The sequence below is a fragment of the Arabidopsis lyrata genome (genome assembly GCF_000004255.2).
Source record: "Arabidopsis lyrata subsp. lyrata unplaced genomic scaffold ARALYscaffold_1, whole genome shotgun sequence".
NCBI classification, from domain to species: domain Eukaryota; kingdom Viridiplantae; phylum Streptophyta; class Magnoliopsida; order Brassicales; family Brassicaceae; genus Arabidopsis; species Arabidopsis lyrata.
In genome coordinates, this window is record NW_003302555.1 from 17,519,511 (window position 1) to 17,536,609 (window position 17,099).

A 17,099-nucleotide genomic window follows, 5' to 3' on the forward strand; every position below is an offset into this window, starting at 1 on the left:
TCTATAATAGTAGTTAACATTATTACTTTTTTGTCACAAAACGAACAAAACCGAAATTGATGTATATTACTAAATCGGAAAACCCAAAATCTGATTCGAACCGAACTAAACCAGAAAACCGAAATTGCAAGCCTAGAAATTAAACCAATTTGAAGACAGGGGTATATTGGTATTTGCGTAGGAAGTGGATAGGATAACACTGCGATTTATTCTCCGTCGAGCTCCAAAGTTCTGAGCTCTCTCAGGCGAAAACAATGGCGTCTTCTTCAGCGACGCTCTCTCTCTGCTCTACTTTCTCTGCTCATTGCAATGTCACTTCACGCCGTTCGAGTACTATCCTGTGTTCTCTCTCTAAACCTTCACTTAATTTGGCTAAACCTGTGTCTGGATTTCTTTCTCCTTCCACTGCGTCGACGTCTCGAACCGCATTCACCGTCGCTCCTAAATTCGCTGAATCAGTCGTCGAAGCTGAACCAGAAACTACCGATATCGAAGCTGTGGTGGTTTCCGATGTTTCGGAAGTTACTGAGGAGAAAGCTAAACGAGAAGAGATTTTCGCTGTTGTTATGGTGAGTTTGTTGAATCAAATGAAAGAACAAATTCTCAATTTCGGTTTTAGCTTTCGGAATTTGGAACTAGGTTTGGTTGATTTGATGAGTTTGCTTTTAGAGTTTTGATAATGAGAGACTGTGTTTTGTATCATACGTATACTCTTAAGAATTAGGTTTAGGTTTAGCTGCAGAATAAAACGAAGAGTAATTTTCAATTTTGATTTAATCTTTGGCATTTGCAACTAGTTTTGGTTGATTTGGATGAGTTTGCTTTTGAATTCATTTTGGTTGATTCAGAGTCTGATCATGAGAGACTGTGTTTTGTGGTATATTCTCTTATTAGTTAGTGTTTAGGCGTTACGAATGTTGAAGAGTTTGGCTTTCTTATGAATGTTGCTTCTTTCATTTGCTATATCTGATTTAGTTTAGTGTTGTTCTCTTTGGTTGAATAGGTTGGTGGACGCCAATACATAGTGTTTCCAGGGAGATATCTCTATACTCAGAGGCTGAAAGATGCAAATGTCGATGATCAGGTATATGCACATTTGCTTTCAATGATTTGAATTCTTCTTTGTAAAATTTCGGTGAAACGAAATGATATATCTATAAAGGGATGGTGTAACTATGGAAGATTGAGTTAATCTTTGTGGCTTGTGTAGAAGTTCTATTTTTTTTTTTGTCTATGTTAACATTGTATTAAGCTGTTCTCTGTTGCTTTTTTGGTGATTCCTGAAGTTTTCATATTTGCTTCTTCTCTTGTGCAGATTGTTCTCAACAAAGTGTTGCTTGTTGGAACAAAGACACACACTTACATTGGCAAACCGGTTGTGACCAACGCAACTGTACATGCTGTAGTAGAAAATCAGGTAAATTAATACAAATGCTTTCTTATTTTCTTATTGGTGTTTTGTGTTGGATAACTGCAATGTTTTTATTTGCTACAGGGTCTGAATGACAAAGTGGTAGTCTTCAAGTACAAGCCTAAGAAGAAATACCGTAGAAATATTGGTCACCGACAGGTATATATCCACTGTTGATAAATCCAGCTTCTGTTCCTTGAATTCGAACTATGTAATGTTATAATCCACACCACAGACTGCCATCGTAATTTGTTATGGCTGATGAATCTGTAGAACTGTAAATAACGACACTTATATGATTTCTGTCTTGGTACTGCAGCCAAATACGAGGATTAGGATTACAGGAATCACAGGGTATGAAGAGTATCCAGCGGCGCCCAATGTTGCGGTTTAAATGTGTTGAGAAGTATAGGATCTTTGACACAAAATGTTTCTTGAATGTTAAAATTTTCTGATCTTCTCTATGTAATTTTTCTAAGGACCAGATCATTTCATTTCTTCTGAGATCCCTTTTATTAATATGTACCTGCTTTTGCCATTCTTTGATCACAAATTCTAAGTTAGTGTAAGAAAACTTCATCATTGCTCGCTCATCCATTCATCTAGGCTTACTGATGAAATTTATAGAATAGATTTTTTTTGTAGTCGCACAATTGTGTCGTTGCGATTCGAAAAGTGGGCTGGAATTCCGGTTTCAGGTTTTGATAGGGTGCTCTACTTGTTTCGTAAGATGCATTCTGGTGATTTTAGGATGATGAATTGAGATATTTGAGATGTTTTGTGGTGACTTTCGGATGAAGAATTGAGAAATGAGGTTTTTTAGATTATGCAAAAGATAGTCACCGATGGGTGGGGGATGTGCCTTTAGTCAAGTGGTTAAGTCCATTTGACTCCGCCTTCTCTACCGGAGTTCGACTCCACTAAGTCGCGTTACCCCGCGTAGTAGGGATTGGCTATGGATCGGGCCTTGTCGATCCAAAGATATCAAAAAAAAAAAAAAAAAAAAAGTCACTGATGGGTGTACCAAGATTGAGAAGGTTATATATGTTGGGTTGTATTTGTTTTCTCACCTTTGTGGTTGATTAGGTCCGAGTTTTGATTTCCTAATTTGCAATGTTTTTTTTTTTTTTTTTAAGTTTAGTGCGACAAAACCCCTTTACCAAAAATAAAGAAAAACACAAGATCTAGGTTCATTCCTCAGGAATGGCTCTTTTGAGCTTTAATTTAAGCTGTTGACAAAAAAAAAAAAAAAAAATCTAGGTTAAGACATTTTATAAATAACTAAATACTAACTTATTAATTATTAAAAAATATATGTTCTAAAGTATATTTCATTTAGTTTATAAGATTTCAATTTGTTCATAGATTTCTTTTCTAACTTAAATTTCAGAAATTGCATAATATTTCCTATCTCTTTCTTATCTTTTTAAATATAATATTAGTCTTCAAAGTAATGTTATTAAAGTAGACTTTTAAAATCTGAGAAACTATTGAACATGCATGATTCTTATTTAAAAAAAAAAATTAGCCCCTTTCATTTTTATAAACTTTTTTTTACCAGCCAGTTGGCCAATGAAAATCTGAGAAATTTTGCAAGCTTTATAATATTTTGTAATTATTTTTTACATAAATTTATTTAAATTTCATTAAAAATATCTAATGCTATACTATTAATGGTTATATTTGAGTTATTTCTGTTTATGTATGCAAGATTTGTTTTTAAGCATGTAGATAAGATATAAAAGCAGAGATATCAACAATAAAAGATATTATTAACAGTGATAATAATAATAATGAAGACATTTATTAGTTATATTTTCTGAAACTATATAAGGTCCGAGATCCTTTCATTTGATTCCAATACAATTTCATACTAACATCTTCCAAGTAAACAATTATGATTTATCTATTTTTTACAAATTTTCCATTACATTTTACAACACCATCATATATACTAACAACAATCTTCTTGTTGTTTCATTTCTTGCATAGGGAAATAGTTTGGTGAGTTACTGTAAAAAATGTCGGTGAAGGCTAAAGCGATGCAGCGAATTGCGAAAGAATTCAGGGACATGACCTCCCCAGCTTCTTTGTACAGTATTGGTTAGGACTTCTTTTTATTTTTATTTTCTGCATTATCAATACAAATAATATCCACATTCTAAATCTAACGATTTTGCTTGTGTCACTTTTGTCAATAAACGTTAGAAACTTGACTATCTAGTGTATGTATGTAGTATGTACCATACTAATATTTTCAGTTGTAACCACAAGTCCACAACCATACAAATAAGTAGATTATTATAATTATGTTTTTGGTGTTAAGTATAACAATACTACTTGTTGATGATATGTATCACTATAGGTAGAGACGACTCAAACAATGTATTCAAATGGCAAGCGATGATTCAAGGACCCCAAGGTACTCCTTATGCCGGTGGCATGTTTAGCATCGACATTGAGTTTCCTGAAGATTATCCTTTTAAACCACCCAAGGTTGGTTATCTATTATAAATTTGAAATTTAAAAGGTTAATTTTGTTGTTTACAAAAGAAATATGTTTTACGATTTATTTTGTAACAGTTTACATTCAAAACTCCGATTTACCATCCAAATATCAATTCCAGAGGATCGATTTGTCTTGACATTCTTAAAGACAAGTGGACTCCTTCTCTCACTGTTGAAAAGGTTCAAAAACTTGATTCATAAATCAAATATTTTGTTTATTTTGTTCTTTCTCATTCTATTCATTGTTTTCGAATTGTTTTAACAGGTGCTCTTGTCCATAACTGCACTGTTGGCGGATCCAAACCCAGATGATCCTCTTGTACCTGAAATTGGAGAACTTTACAAGAATAACAGATTCCAATTTGACCAGAGAGCTCGGGAATTCACCGAGCGACATGCTTTTCTTTGAAGTTTGTCATATCTTTTTAATAATCATCAACTGCTTCCGGATATAAGTTATTATTATAGCTAGACTTCCTATATTATATTATAAATAAAAGTTACATTCTTGGTTCTCCTCGAAATGAATTATAAATATTCGAATAAAAACGTGAATTGAATATGCCATGCATAGCCCTGAGACCAATTTTCCGGGATCCGTTCTGAAAAATGGGATATCCGGGTGATCCGGGTAATGAAAAAGCGGATCCGGATAATAGAAAATTGAAAGCCGGATATCCGGATCTGGAATATTTTATATTATAATAATATTTTTAAATATTTTATTACTATTATTTAAATTTTATTAATAAATTATATTTTTTTATATAAGAATAATATTTTTTAATAATATTTTTAATTATTTATATTAAATTATTTGTTTTTAAATATTTTTTTCAAATTTTATATTAATAAAAAAATTATATAAAAAAACCCGGATCCGGATATCCGGCGGAGATCCGACTCTTTTTATGGATATCCGAAATCCGGATATCCGGGTAGAACGGATCCGGATCGGGATAATGAAAAGGCGGATCCGGGCATATCAGGCTGGATCCGGATTTGGATACCCTAAAAAAAGCCGGATATCCGGATCCGGTCCAAGCCTAGCCATGCATAGCAAAACATTGAATGAGTGCTTTTTTCTCTTTGAGTAACAAACCAATACATTGAAGTATTTGTCTCCTTCCGTCTTAAATTAAGTAATGTTTTATAGTTTTGTGTTTGTTGGAAAAATGGTCTATTTCCCCACGAGAAGTATGACATCATAACAGATAGAGCCCAAACTTTAACCCCGGTCTATATGTCTCTAAAATGATACTTCTCAATCTATATATTCCCGAATCCATAGTTTAAATTTTATATCTCCCTAAAATAATAGTTCTCATCTAATTATCCATAGCCATTGGTTTTGTTCGGTTTAATGTATGCTAAACCAATTTACAAAAATAATAAACCGGATTAAACCTAATCCAAACCCGATTACAATTGATTTCCTAATAACCCGACTATAAACCGATTCTCTAATAAACCCGATTTCAAACCCTTTTCGGTGAATGATCATCATCTTCGTCATCCTACATCAGAGATGAAACAGATAATCTCGTTTTACCAATCTTCCTCCAATGATTAAAATCTCTTTCTGATTTTAGACCCATCATTTTCTACTCTCAAAATCGAGACCAATGACTATCCAATTCCACAGCCGAGCAATTCCACGGCGGAGCCACCACCACCGACGTTCGTCGTCGTCATCCCAACACATGACTTGATGAAACAAAATAATCGGAGCTGAAGCAGATCCCTAATCTGAGACGAACTTCTTCGTCTTCCTCTTCGCTTCAACAACAGTGTCTAATTTTACTTATACTTGTGCTTTAAACTTTTCTGAGTCCTCTTTTAATTTTGTCATTGATTCTTCATCTTCTTCCTCTGAGTTTGTTTTTTTTTCTCCGATCCCTTTGAGTGAAATCAAGGATAATTAGATTGAGATTTTTGCCTTTGATTAATATGAGATCGTTTGTTATTACTTAAATTGTTCTTGAACTTGTTTGATTGTTTGTCTTGATTTCTCATTTTGCCTAATGAATCTAAAATAAATATGTTCCATTGTTGTTACTTCTCCAATGTTCCCGTCATTGTTGTACCCATTGGGAAAGAGATCAACTTGCAAAACTGAGAAAGAGGTCAAATTGAGAAATTTTAACAAATGGGTAACAAATTTGGTGATCATGGATGCGTACCTAGTGGCTAGATTAGAGTAAACCGATGGCCCCGATTCCGAAGAGCACATTGACGTTAAAGAAGAAGAGAATGTTTGCTAGCTTCGGTGATTCAAACACCATGAATGAATAGAAGAGAACTCTTAATCGGAGGCTGGAGAGTAATTACGGAGAAAGGTGAGGTAGAAAAATTGTTATGATCTCATCCCCATCCAAATCGTGAAGCCATTAAAATGGTTTGGTGAAGAAGAAGAAGAAGAAATTGGGTGACAAATGGTCGGGTTTTAGATTGGGTCGGGTTTTGAAATGGGTCGTGTTTTAATTTTGGTTATATTGAATTTGTGTGGTTTTCTATCGGGTTTAATTCGTAAACCGATTAAATCCAGTTTTGTGGGGTTTTAGTTCTAGAACTATTGATTTGGAGACATTAAGCTATAGAACTTTCAATTTGGGGGGAAATAAGAATAAAACTTTTATTTTATGGACATATAGACCGGGTTTAAAGTTTGGGCTCTATCTGTTATGATGTCATAGTTCTCGTGGGGAAATAGACCGTTTTCCCGTGTTTGTTTCACAAAAACTGTTTTAAAAACAAATAATTTATTATCTACTATGTGTAAATACATCTAGAACGAAACATAATTTGAAGTAAGGAAGAAGTATCAAACCATTACTGTAAGTTTTTTTGTTGTTGGATTTCTGAATAAGCTTAACTTTTGGATAGCTAAAATTTTCATGGATCCGTCTTTCTAACATAAAGCATCACTACTTAGAACGATAATTCTATTTTGGTCAAACGGACAAAAAATTCGAATTGTCAACTGTCTTTCCAATAGATATCAAAGTTAGGAAGCAAAGTTTTTCAAAAAAAATCAATTTTAGAACACTAGAATTCAATATGAAATATTTTAAAATTTAAATCGAATAGCACCAAAACTTTAAAAGTTTTAAAGCATGATTTACAAATATCATAACACTAGATTTTAATGCATAATTTATAGTATATAATTGAATAATATCGGAGTGTGCATAAATTTAAATTTCATGATTGAATAATACCCCCTAATTTAAACACCATTATCATTTTACCCATAAAAAAATTAAAAACTTTGAAAATTTTAGCTATGAAAATCCTAAAATGCTAGACTATATGAAAACGTATACTATGGAAAAAAAAGAATTTTGAATACGACAACGTTAGATTTTTTTTTTCTTCCGTGAAACAATAGCCAAGCAAATTGTGGGAAAAAAAAGGAACAATAGTTAATAACCATGAACCAATCCATGTTTTATCATATCCCAGTCGTCACAGACTCACAAGTCTTCTTGACCAATATTATCCATTCACTAGTATCTTCCAAAACACAACGACCAACAATATTCATTCACTTACAAAGAATGTTCAACGAAGAACTGCGGGGTTAGTCCATCATTATCAAGGAGACGACGCCAAGTCAATCACTGAGTGCAAATGAGGATTATTAAATAGCCAGAACTTGGATAGCTTTCTCTAACGACCAACAATATTCATTCACTTACAAAGAATGTTCAACGAAGAACTGCGGGGTTAGTCCATCATTATCAAGGAGACGACGCCAAGTCAATCACTGAGTGCAAATGAGGATTATTAAATAGCCAGAACTTGGATAGCTTTATCTAACACCAAGAAAGAGAGAGAGATAAGAGGGAGTGAGAGAGTGAGTGAGGATGGGTTTTGCAGAGAAGAATTCTTATGATCTTCGTTTTCTTTTGTTCATATCCATAATTTTGAGCTGTTCTATTTCAGCTTCTGCAACTATCGCAGAAGCAAATGCTCTTCTGAAATGGAAATCCACTTTCACGAACCAGAGTCACTCATCAAAGCTGTCTTCATGGGTCAATGATGCAAACACCAATCCTAGCTTTTCCTGCACAAGTTGGTATGGTGTTTTTTGCAACTCACGAGGGAGTATCGAAAAGTTAAACCTCACTGACAACGCTATAGAAGGTACTTTCCAAGATTTCCCCTTCTCTTCTCTCCCAAACCTTGCTTCAATTGATCTTAGCATGAACCGTTTCTCTGGAACCATCCCTCCTCAATTCGGAAACCTCTCTAAACTCATCTACTTTGACCTCTCCACAAACCACTTAACTAGAGAAATCCCACCTGAGCTTGGCAATTTGCAAAACCTCAAAGCCCTCTCTCTTTCTAATAACAAACTTGCCGGTTCAATTCCTTCTTCCATAGGGAAACTCAAGAACTTGACGGTTCTTTATCTTTATCAGAACTATCTAACTGGTGTCATTCCCCCGAAACTAGGCAACATGGAATCCATGACAGATTTAGAGTTAAGTGAGAACAAACTAACCGGTTCAATTCCTTCTTCCTTAGGAAATCTCAAGAACTTGACGGTTCTTTATCTTTATAAGAACTATCTAACTGGTGTCATTCCCCCGGAACTAGGCAACATGGAATCCATGACAGATTTAGAGTTAAGTGAGAACAAACTAACCGGTTCAATTCCTTCTTCCTTAGGAAATCTCAAGAACTTGACGGTTCTTGATCTTCATCACAATTATCTTACTGGTGTCATTCCCCCGGATCTAGGCAACATGGAGTCCATGACATATTTAGAGTTAAGTCATAACAAACTTACCGGTTCAATTCCTTCTTCCTTAGGAAATCTCAAGAACTTGACGGTTCTTTATCTTTATCAGAACTATCTAACTGGTGTCATTCCCCCGGAACTAGGCAACATGGAATCCATGATCGATTTAGAGTTAAGTACCAATAAACTTACCGGTTCAATCCCTTCTTCCTTAGGAAATCTCAAGAACTTGACGGTTCTTTATCTTCATCACAATTATCTTACTGGTGTCATTCCCCCGGAACTAGGCAACATGGAATCCATGATTGATTTAGAGTTAAGTGACAACAAACTTACCGGTTCAATTCCTTCTTCCTTAGGAAATCTCAAGAACTTGACGGTTCTTTATCTTTATAAGAACTATCTAACTGGTGTCATTCCCCCGGAACTAGGCAACATGGAATCCATGACATATTTAGACTTAAGTGAGAACAAACTAACCGGTTCAATTCCTTCTTCCTTAGGAAATCTCAAGAACTTGACGGTTCTTTATCTTCATCACAATTATCTTACTGGTGTCATTCCCCCGGAACTAGGCAACCTGGAATCCATGATTGATTTAGAGTTAAGTGACAACAAACTTACCGGTTCAATTCCTTCTTCCTTAGGAAATCTCAAGAACTTGACGGTTCTTTATCTTCATCACAATTATCTTACTGGTGTCATTCCCCCGGAACTAGGCAACATGGAATCCATGATTGATTTAGCGTTAAGTCAGAACAATCTTACTGGTTCAATTCCTTCTTCTTTTGGTAACTTTACCAAGCTGGAAAGTTTGTACCTCCGTGATAACCACCTCTCTGGTACGATCCCGCGAGGAGTGGCAAACTCTTCAGAGCTAACTGAATTGCTACTCGACATAAACAATTTCACCGGTTTCTTGCCTGAAAACATTTGCAAAGGTGGCAAGCTTCAGAATTTTTCATTAGATTATAATCACCTCGAAGGTCATATCCCGAAAAGCTTGAGAGATTGCAAGAGCCTGATCAGAGCAAAATTTGTAGGGAACAAATTCATTGGAAATATTTCTGAAGCATTTGGGGTTTACCCAGATCTTGATTTCATTGATCTCAGCCATAATAAATTCAACGGTGAAATTTCAAGCAACTGGCAGAAGAGTCCAAAGCTAGGTGCCTTGATCATGTCAAACAACAACATCACAGGTGCTATTCCACCAGAGATTTGGAACATGAAACAACTGGGCGAGCTAGATCTGTCTACCAACAACCTCACTGGTGAGCTTCCAGAAGCAATTGGAAATCTCACGGGTTTGTCGAAGCTACTACTGAATGGGAATAAGTTATCTGGAAGAGTTCCTACGGGTTTAAGTTTCTTAACCAATCTTGAGTCTCTTGACTTATCCTCAAACAGATTCAGCTCCCAGATCCCACAAACCTTCGACTCCTTTTTAAAGCTTCATGAAATGAACCTGAGCAAAAACAATTTCGATGGACGCATTCCCGGACTAACAAAGCTGACTCAGTTAACGCATCTTGATCTCAGCCACAACCAGCTCGACGGAGAAATCCCATCACAGCTCAGCTCCTTGCAGAGCCTCGACAAGCTCAACCTCTCACACAACAATCTCTCAGGTTTCATTCCAACAACTTTCGAGAGCATGAAAGCGCTGACGTTCATCGATATATCAAATAATAAACTCGAGGGTCCGCTTCCAGACAATCCAGCGTTTCAAAACGCAACATCAGATGCATTGGAGGGAAACAGAGGCTTATGCAGTAATATTCCTAAACAAAGGTTGAAATCATGCCCTATCACTTCTGGTGGGTTCCAAAAGCCGAAGAAGAACGGCAACCTTCTTGTGTGGATACTAGTGCCAATCCTAGGAGCACTCGTCATTCTCTCTATATGTGCAGGCGCATTTACCTACTACATTCGGAAACGAAAACCACACAATGGAAGAAACACAGATTCTGAAACTGGAGAGAATATGTCCATATTCAGCGTTGATGGCAAATTCAAATACCAAGATATCATCGAATCAACAAACGAATTCGATCAAAGATACCTCATCGGAAGCGGAGGATACAGCAAAGTCTACAAAGCAAACCTCCCAGATGCGATCGTAGCCGTGAAAAGGCTACATGATACAATAGACGAAGAGATATCAAAGCCAGTGGTGAAGCAAGAGTTCCTAAACGAAGTAAGAGCGTTAACAGAGATCCGTCACCGCAACGTGGTGAAGCTCTTCGGCTTCTGCTCCCACCGCCGCCACACGTTTCTGATCTACGAGTACATGGAAAAAGGAAGTTTAAACAAACTCTTAGCCAACGAAGAAGAAGCTAAGCGACTCACTTGGACCAAGAGGATCAACATCGTGAAAGGTGTGGCTCACGCGTTATCGTATATGCACCATGACCGATCAACTCCGATCGTCCACCGTGATATTAGCAGCGGCAACATCCTTCTCGATAATGATTACACAGCTAAGATCTCTGATTTTGGCACAGCGAAGCTTCTCAAGACGGATTCATCAAACTGGTCCGCCGTTGCTGGAACCTACGGCTATGTCGCTCCAGGTAAATCTAAATCAATGAAATTAAAAAATCCCTAAATTAATTCGAAATTGAAATTGACTGTTTCTGAAATTTTCGCAACAGAGTTTGCTTACACGATGAAGGTGACGGAGAAATGCGATGTGTATAGCTTCGGGGTTTTGATACTCGAGGTTATAATGGGGAAGCATCCGGGAGATTTGGTTGCGAGTTTGTCTTCGTCTCCGGGAGAAACTCTGTCCCTGAGAAGCATTTCCGATGAACGTATATTAGAACCACGGGGGCAGAATAGAGAGAAGCTCATAAAGATGGTGGAAGTGGCTTTATCGTGTTTACAAGCAGATCCGCAATCTCGGCCAACGATGTTATCAATCTCTACAGCTTTTTCTTAGAACTCATCTTCATCAATTTCTTCGACGAGGTAAAGAAAATAACAAACTTTTTTATATATTATAAATGTGTTTATCAATGCAACCGTAGTTAAAAATTAAAATCGTTTTTTTGGAAAGAAGGGAAGAAGAAAGAGAAGTCGTAAGGTGAAAGAAGAATAAAGAAGAAAAGAACTTTGCTCTACTTTCTCTGCTCTACTTTCTCTGCTCATTGCAATGTCACTTCACGCCGTTCGAGTACTATCCTGTGTTCTCTCTCTAAACCTTCACTTAATTTGGCTAAACCTGTGTCTGGATTTCTTTCTCCTTCCACTGCGTCGACGTCTCGAACCGCATTCACCGTCGCTCCTAAATTCGCTGAATCAGTCGTCGAAGCTGAACCAGAAACTACCGATATCGAAGCTGTGGTGGTTTCCGATGTTTCGGAAGTTACTGAGGAGAAAGCTAAACGAGAAGAGATTTTCGCTGTTGTTATGGTGAGTTTGTTGAATCAAATGAAAGAACAAATTCTCAATTTCGGTTTTAGCTTTCGGAATTTGGAACTAGGTTTGGTTGATTTGATGAGTTTGCTTTTAGAGTTTTGATAATGAGAGACTGTGTTTTGTATCATACGTATACTCTTAAGAATTAGGTTTAGGTTTAGCTGCAGAATAAAACGAAGAGTAATTTTCAATTTTGATTTAATCTTTGGCATTTGCAACTAGTTTTGGTTGATTTGGATGAGTTTGCTTTTGAATTCATTTTGGTTGATTCAGAGTCTGATCATGAGAGACTGTGTTTTGTGGTATATTCTCTTATTAGTTAGTGTTTAGGCGTTACGAATGTTGAAGAGTTTGGCTTTCTTATGAATGTTGCTTCTTTCATTTGCTATATCTGATTTAGTTTAGTGTTGTTCTCTTTGGTTGAATAGGTTGGTGGACGCCAATACATAGTGTTTCCAGGGAGATATCTCTATACTCAGAGGCTGAAAGATGCAAATGTCGATGATCAGGTATATGCACATTTGCTTTCAATGATTTGAATTCTTCTTTGTAAAATTTCGGTGAAACGAAATGATATATCTATAAAGGGATGGTGTAACTATGGAAGATTGAGTTAATCTTTGTGGCTTGTGTAGAAGTTCTATTTTTTTTTTTGTCTATGTTAACATTGTATTAAGCTGTTCTCTGTTGCTTTTTTGGTGATTCCTGAAGTTTTCATATTTGCTTCTTCTCTTGTGCAGATTGTTCTCAACAAAGTGTTGCTTGTTGGAACAAAGACACACACTTACATTGGCAAACCGGTTGTGACCAACGCAACTGTACATGCTGTAGTAGAAAATCAGGTAAATTAATACAAATGCTTTCTTATTTTCTTATTGGTGTTTTGTGTTGGATAACTGCAATGTTTTTATTTGCTACAGGGTCTGAATGACAAAGTGGTAGTCTTCAAGTACAAGCCTAAGAAGAAATACCGTAGAAATATTGGTCACCGACAGGTATATATCCACTGTTGATAAATCCAGCTTCTGTTCCTTGAATTCGAACTATGTAATGTTATAATCCACACCACAGACTGCCATCGTAATTTGTTATGGCTGATGAATCTGTAGAACTGTAAATAACGACACTTATATGATTTCTGTCTTGGTACTGCAGCCAAATACGAGGATTAGGATTACAGGAATCACAGGGTATGAAGAGTATCCAGCGGCGCCCAATGTTGCGGTTTAAATGTGTTGAGAAGTATAGGATCTTTGACACAAAATGTTTCTTGAATGTTAAAATTTTCTGATCTTCTCTATGTAATTTTTCTAAGGACCAGATCATTTCATTTCTTCTGAGATCCCTTTTATTAATATGTACCTGCTTTTGCCATTCTTTGATCACAAATTCTAAGTTAGTGTAAGAAAACTTCATCATTGCTCGCTCATCCATTCATCTAGGCTTACTGATGAAATTTATAGAATAGATTTTTTTTGTAGTCGCACAATTGTGTCGTTGCGATTCGAAAAGTGGGCTGGAATTCCGGTTTCAGGTTTTGATAGGGTGCTCTACTTGTTTCGTAAGATGCATTCTGGTGATTTTAGGATGATGAATTGAGATATTTGAGATGTTTTTGTGGTGACTTTCGGATGAAGAATTGAGAAATGAGGTTTTTTAGATTATGCAAAAGATAGTCACCGATGGGTGGGGGATGTGCCTTTAGTCAAGTGGTTAAGTCCATTTGACTCCGCCTTCTCTACCGGAGTTCGACTCCACTAAGTTGCGTTACCCCGCGTAGTAGGGATTGGCTATGGATCGGGCCTTGTCGATCCAAAGATATCAAAAAAAAAAAAAAAAAAAAAAAGTCACTGATGGGTGTACCAAGATTGAGAAGGTTATATATGTTGGGTTGTATTTGTTTTCTCACCTTTGTGGTTGATTAGGTCCGAGTTTTGATTTCCTAATTTGCAATGTTTTTTTTTTTTTTTTAAGTTTAGTGCGACAAAACCCCTTTACCAAAAATAAAGAAAAACACAAGATTTAGGTTCATTCCTCAGGAATGCCTCTTTTGAGCTTTAATTTAAGTTGTTGACAAAAAAAAAAAAAAAAAATCTAGGTTAAGACATTTTATAAATAACTAAATACTAACTTATTAATTATTAAAAAATATATGTTCTAAAGTATATTTCATTTAGTTTATAAGATTTCAATTTGTTCATAGATTTCTTTTCTAACTTAAATTTCAGAAATTGCATAATATTTCCTATCTCTTTCTTATCTTTTTAAATATAATATTAGTCTTCAAAGTAATGTTATTAAAGTAGACTTTTAAAATCTGAGAAACTATTGAACATGCATGATTCTTATTTAAAAAAAAAAATTAGCCCCTTTCATTTTTATAAACTTTTTTTTACCAGCCAGTTGGCCAATGAAAATCTGAGAAATTTTGCAAGCTTTATAATATTTTGTAATTATTTTTTACATAAATTTATTTAAATTTCATTAAAAATATCTAATGCTATACTATTAATGGTTATATTTGAGTTATTTCTGTTTATGTATGCAAGATTTGTTTTTAAGCATGTAGATAAGATATAAAAGCAGAGATATCAACAATAAAAGATATTATTAACAGTGATAATAATAATAATGAAGACATTTATTAGTTATATTTTCTGAAACTATATAAGGTCCGAGATCCTTTCATTTGATTCCAATACAATTTCATACTAACATCTTCCAAGTAAACAATTATGATTTATCTATTTTTTACAAATTTTCCATTACATTTTACAACACCATCATATATACTAACAACAATCTTCTTGTTGTTTCATTTCTTGCATAGGGAAATAGTTTGGTGAGTTACTGTAAAAAATGTCGGTGAAGGCTAAAGCGATGCAGCGAATTGCGAAAGAATTCAGGGACATGACCTCCCCAGCTTCTTTGTACAGTATTGGTTAGGACTTCTTTTTATTTTTATTTTCTGCATTATCAATACAAATAATATCCACATTCTAAATCTAACGATTTTGCTTGTGTCACTTTTGTCAATAAACGTTAGAAACTTGACTATCTAGTGTATGTATGTAGTATGTACCATACTAATATTTTCAGTTGTAACCACAAGTCCACAACCATATAAATAAGTAGATTATTATAATTATGTTTTTGGTGTTAAGTATAACAATACTACTTGTTGATGATATGTATCACTATAGGTAGAGACGACTTAAACAATGTATTCAAATGGCAAGCGATGATTCAAGGACCCCAAGGTACTCCTTATGCCGGTGGCATGTTTAGCATCGACATTGAGTTTCCTGAAGATTATCCTTTTAAACCACCCAAGGTTGGTTATCTATTATAAATTTGAAATTTGAAAGGTTAATTTTGTTGTTTACAAAAAAAATATGTTTTATGATTTATTTTGTAACAGTTTACATTCAAAACTCCGATTTACCATCCAAATATCAATTCCAGAGGATCGATTTGTCTTGACATTCTTAAAGACAAGTGGACTCCTTCTCTCACTGTTGAAAAGGTTCAAAAACTTGATTCACAAACAAATATTTTGTTTATTTTGTTCTTTCTCATTCTATTCATTGTTTTCGAATTGTTTTAACAGGTGCTCTTGTCCATAACTGCACTGTTGGCGGATCCAAACCCAGATGATCCTCTTGTACCTGAAATTGGAGAACTTTACAAGAATAACAGATTCCAATTTGACCAGAGAGCTCGGGAATTCACCGAGCGACATGCGTTTCTTTGAAGTTTGTCATATCTTTTTAATAATCATCAACTGCTTCCGGATATAAGTTATTATTATAGCTAGACTTCCTATATTATATTATAAATAAAAGTTACATTCTTGGTTCTCCTCGAAATGAATTATAAATATTCGAATAAAAACGTGAATTGAATATGCCATGCATAGCCCTTAGACCAATTTTCCGGGATCCGTTCTGAAAAATGGGATATCCGGGTGATCCGGGTAATGAAAAAGCGGATCCGGATAATAGAAAATTAAAAGCCGGATATCCGGATCTGGAATATTTTATATTATAATAATATTTTTAAATATTTTATTACTATTATTTAAATTTTATTAATAAATTATATTTCTTTATAGGTTATAGGGAAATTATTAATAATGCCCCCTTTCATATGCCCTTTTTTAATAATACCCCTTTCAGCTGGTGATTTTTAAAAATGCCCCTCAAAAATGTCTAAACTGACCAAAATACCCTTCCCCTTTTCAACCCTAGAATCAGATTTTTTTTTGTCTTCCTCTCTCTTTCTCTTCCATCGAGCGGCTATCTCTCTCTCTCTCTCTCTCTCTCTCTCTCTCTCTCTCTCTCTCTCTCTCTCTCTCTCTCTCTCTCTCTCTCTCTCTCTCTCTCTCTCTCTCTCTCTCTCTCTCTCTCTCTCTCTCTCTCTCTCTCTCTCTCTCTCTCTCTCTCTCTCTCTCTCTCTCTCTCTCTCTCTCTCTCTCTCTCTCTCTCTCTCTCTCTCTCTCTCTCTCTCTCTCTCTCTCTCTCTCTCTCTCTCTCTCTCTCTCTCTCTCTCTCTCTCTCTCTCTCTCTATTCCTAGATCTAGATCTAGATTAGTTCCAATCGATCAACATAATCGCGCAACGATCTATTCCTAAATCTGTTTCTCTATTCTTAGATCTGTTCTCTCCCTTGTGATGTGTTTGATTTTCAACCTGTAACGATTTTCTATCGTTCTAAGCGAGATCTGCTGGATTCGATTTTTTAAGCGAGATCTGTATCTCTCTCTCTGTGTCCGGCTCTGTCAATTTCAGGTAACTGATCTCTGTTTTTTAGAAGCTTTATTCAAGCAAAATCTGTATATCATCTCTGATTATTTTCACTTCTGGATTTTACAACGTATTTTACATGCTTTTCAAAGTTTTGTTTTTTACTGATAATGATTTTATTGCTTTAACTTTGTGTTTATCATCTCTGATTTATTCCAGTGTCTGGATTTTACAACGTATTTTAAAGGTTTTACATGCTTTT

At 35.4% G+C, this 17,099-nt stretch overlaps 4 protein-coding genes and 1 long non-coding RNA gene across 6 annotated transcripts in view; all 5 read left to right on the forward strand.

Moving 5' to 3' along the window:
* The first annotated feature begins 203 nt into the window (after positions 1 to 203).
* LOC9327260 (50S ribosomal protein L21, chloroplastic) lies at positions 204 to 13,510 on the forward strand. 2 transcript variants are annotated; one of them, XM_021013739.1, is made up of 6 exons: positions 217 to 311; positions 11,829 to 12,086; positions 12,521 to 12,601; positions 12,833 to 12,934; positions 13,013 to 13,087; positions 13,248 to 13,510. In XM_021013739.1, exons 1-6 carry the CDS (start codon positions 255 to 257, stop codon positions 13,320 to 13,322), a joined length of 648 nt encoding a protein of 215 aa, XP_020869398.1. In that variant the 5' UTR covers positions 217 to 254; the 3' UTR covers positions 13,323 to 13,510. The 2 variants fall into 2 exon arrangements, with proteins under 2 accessions (XP_002891198.1, XP_020869398.1); XM_002891152.2 differs by lacking the exons at positions 11,829 to 12,086; positions 12,521 to 12,601; positions 12,833 to 12,934; positions 13,013 to 13,087; positions 13,248 to 13,510 and adding exons at positions 1,004 to 1,084; positions 1,316 to 1,417; positions 1,496 to 1,570; positions 1,731 to 1,993 and having other exon boundaries at positions 204 to 569.
* On the forward strand, positions 3,400 to 4,490 carry LOC9327261 (probable ubiquitin-conjugating enzyme E2 31). Its single transcript, XM_002891153.2, has 4 exons — positions 3,400 to 3,514; positions 3,777 to 3,907; positions 3,995 to 4,099; positions 4,185 to 4,490. The coding sequence occupies exons 1-4, from the start codon at positions 3,433 to 3,435 to the stop codon at positions 4,326 to 4,328; spliced, it is 462 nt and encodes a 153-aa protein (XP_002891199.1). The 5' UTR covers positions 3,400 to 3,432; the 3' UTR covers positions 4,329 to 4,490.
* LOC110225066 (probable leucine-rich repeat receptor-like protein kinase At1g35710) lies at positions 7,634 to 11,829 on the forward strand. The gene is made up of 3 exons (XM_021013741.1): positions 7,634 to 11,245; positions 11,327 to 11,642; positions 11,734 to 11,829. Exons 1-2 carry the CDS (start codon positions 7,789 to 7,791, stop codon positions 11,611 to 11,613), a joined length of 3,744 nt encoding a protein of 1,247 aa, XP_020869400.1. The 5' UTR covers positions 7,634 to 7,788; the 3' UTR covers positions 11,614 to 11,642; positions 11,734 to 11,829.
* A 1,408-nt stretch (positions 13,511 to 14,918) lies between the features above and the next one.
* LOC110225065 (probable ubiquitin-conjugating enzyme E2 31) lies at positions 14,919 to 15,995 on the forward strand. The gene is made up of 4 exons (XM_021013740.1): positions 14,919 to 15,033; positions 15,296 to 15,426; positions 15,514 to 15,618; positions 15,703 to 15,995. Exons 1-4 carry the CDS (start codon positions 14,952 to 14,954, stop codon positions 15,844 to 15,846), a joined length of 462 nt encoding a protein of 153 aa, XP_020869399.1. The 5' UTR covers positions 14,919 to 14,951; the 3' UTR covers positions 15,847 to 15,995.
* A 645-nt stretch (positions 15,996 to 16,640) lies between these two features.
* Positions 16,641 to 17,099, forward strand: part of LOC110225067 — a 906-nt gene continuing 447 nt past the window's right edge. The window contains exon 1 of the long non-coding RNA XR_002329475.1: positions 16,641 to 16,882. This is a non-coding gene — a long non-coding RNA (uncharacterized LOC110225067). The remainder of the gene's footprint in view (positions 16,883 to 17,099) is intronic.

Coding starts and splice junctions, on each gene's coding strand:
- LOC9327260 (XM_002891152.2), top strand. CDS start 255: ATGGCGTCTTCTTCAGCGACGCTCTCTCTCTGCTCTACTTTCTCTGCT. Junction 570..1,003: donor AGATTTTCGCTGTTGTTATG/GTGAGTTTGTTG, acceptor TTGGTTGAATAG/GTTGGTGGACGCCAATACAT. Junction 1,571..1,730: donor GAAATATTGGTCACCGACAG/GTATATATCCAC, acceptor TTGGTACTGCAG/CCAAATACGAGGATTAGGAT.
- LOC9327261 (XM_002891153.2), top strand. CDS start 3,433: ATGTCGGTGAAGGCTAAAGCGATGCAGCGAATTGCGAAAGAATTCAGG. Junction 3,908..3,994: donor ATCCTTTTAAACCACCCAAG/GTTGGTTATCTA, acceptor ATTTTGTAACAG/TTTACATTCAAAACTCCGAT. Junction 4,100..4,184: donor CTTCTCTCACTGTTGAAAAG/GTTCAAAAACTT, acceptor TTGTTTTAACAG/GTGCTCTTGTCCATAACTGC.
- LOC110225066 (XM_021013741.1), top strand. CDS start 7,789: ATGGGTTTTGCAGAGAAGAATTCTTATGATCTTCGTTTTCTTTTGTTC. Junction 11,246..11,326: donor CTACGGCTATGTCGCTCCAG/GTAAATCTAAAT, acceptor TTTTCGCAACAG/AGTTTGCTTACACGATGAAG.
- LOC110225065 (XM_021013740.1), top strand. CDS start 14,952: ATGTCGGTGAAGGCTAAAGCGATGCAGCGAATTGCGAAAGAATTCAGG. Junction 15,427..15,513: donor ATCCTTTTAAACCACCCAAG/GTTGGTTATCTA, acceptor ATTTTGTAACAG/TTTACATTCAAAACTCCGAT. Junction 15,619..15,702: donor CTTCTCTCACTGTTGAAAAG/GTTCAAAAACTT, acceptor TTGTTTTAACAG/GTGCTCTTGTCCATAACTGC.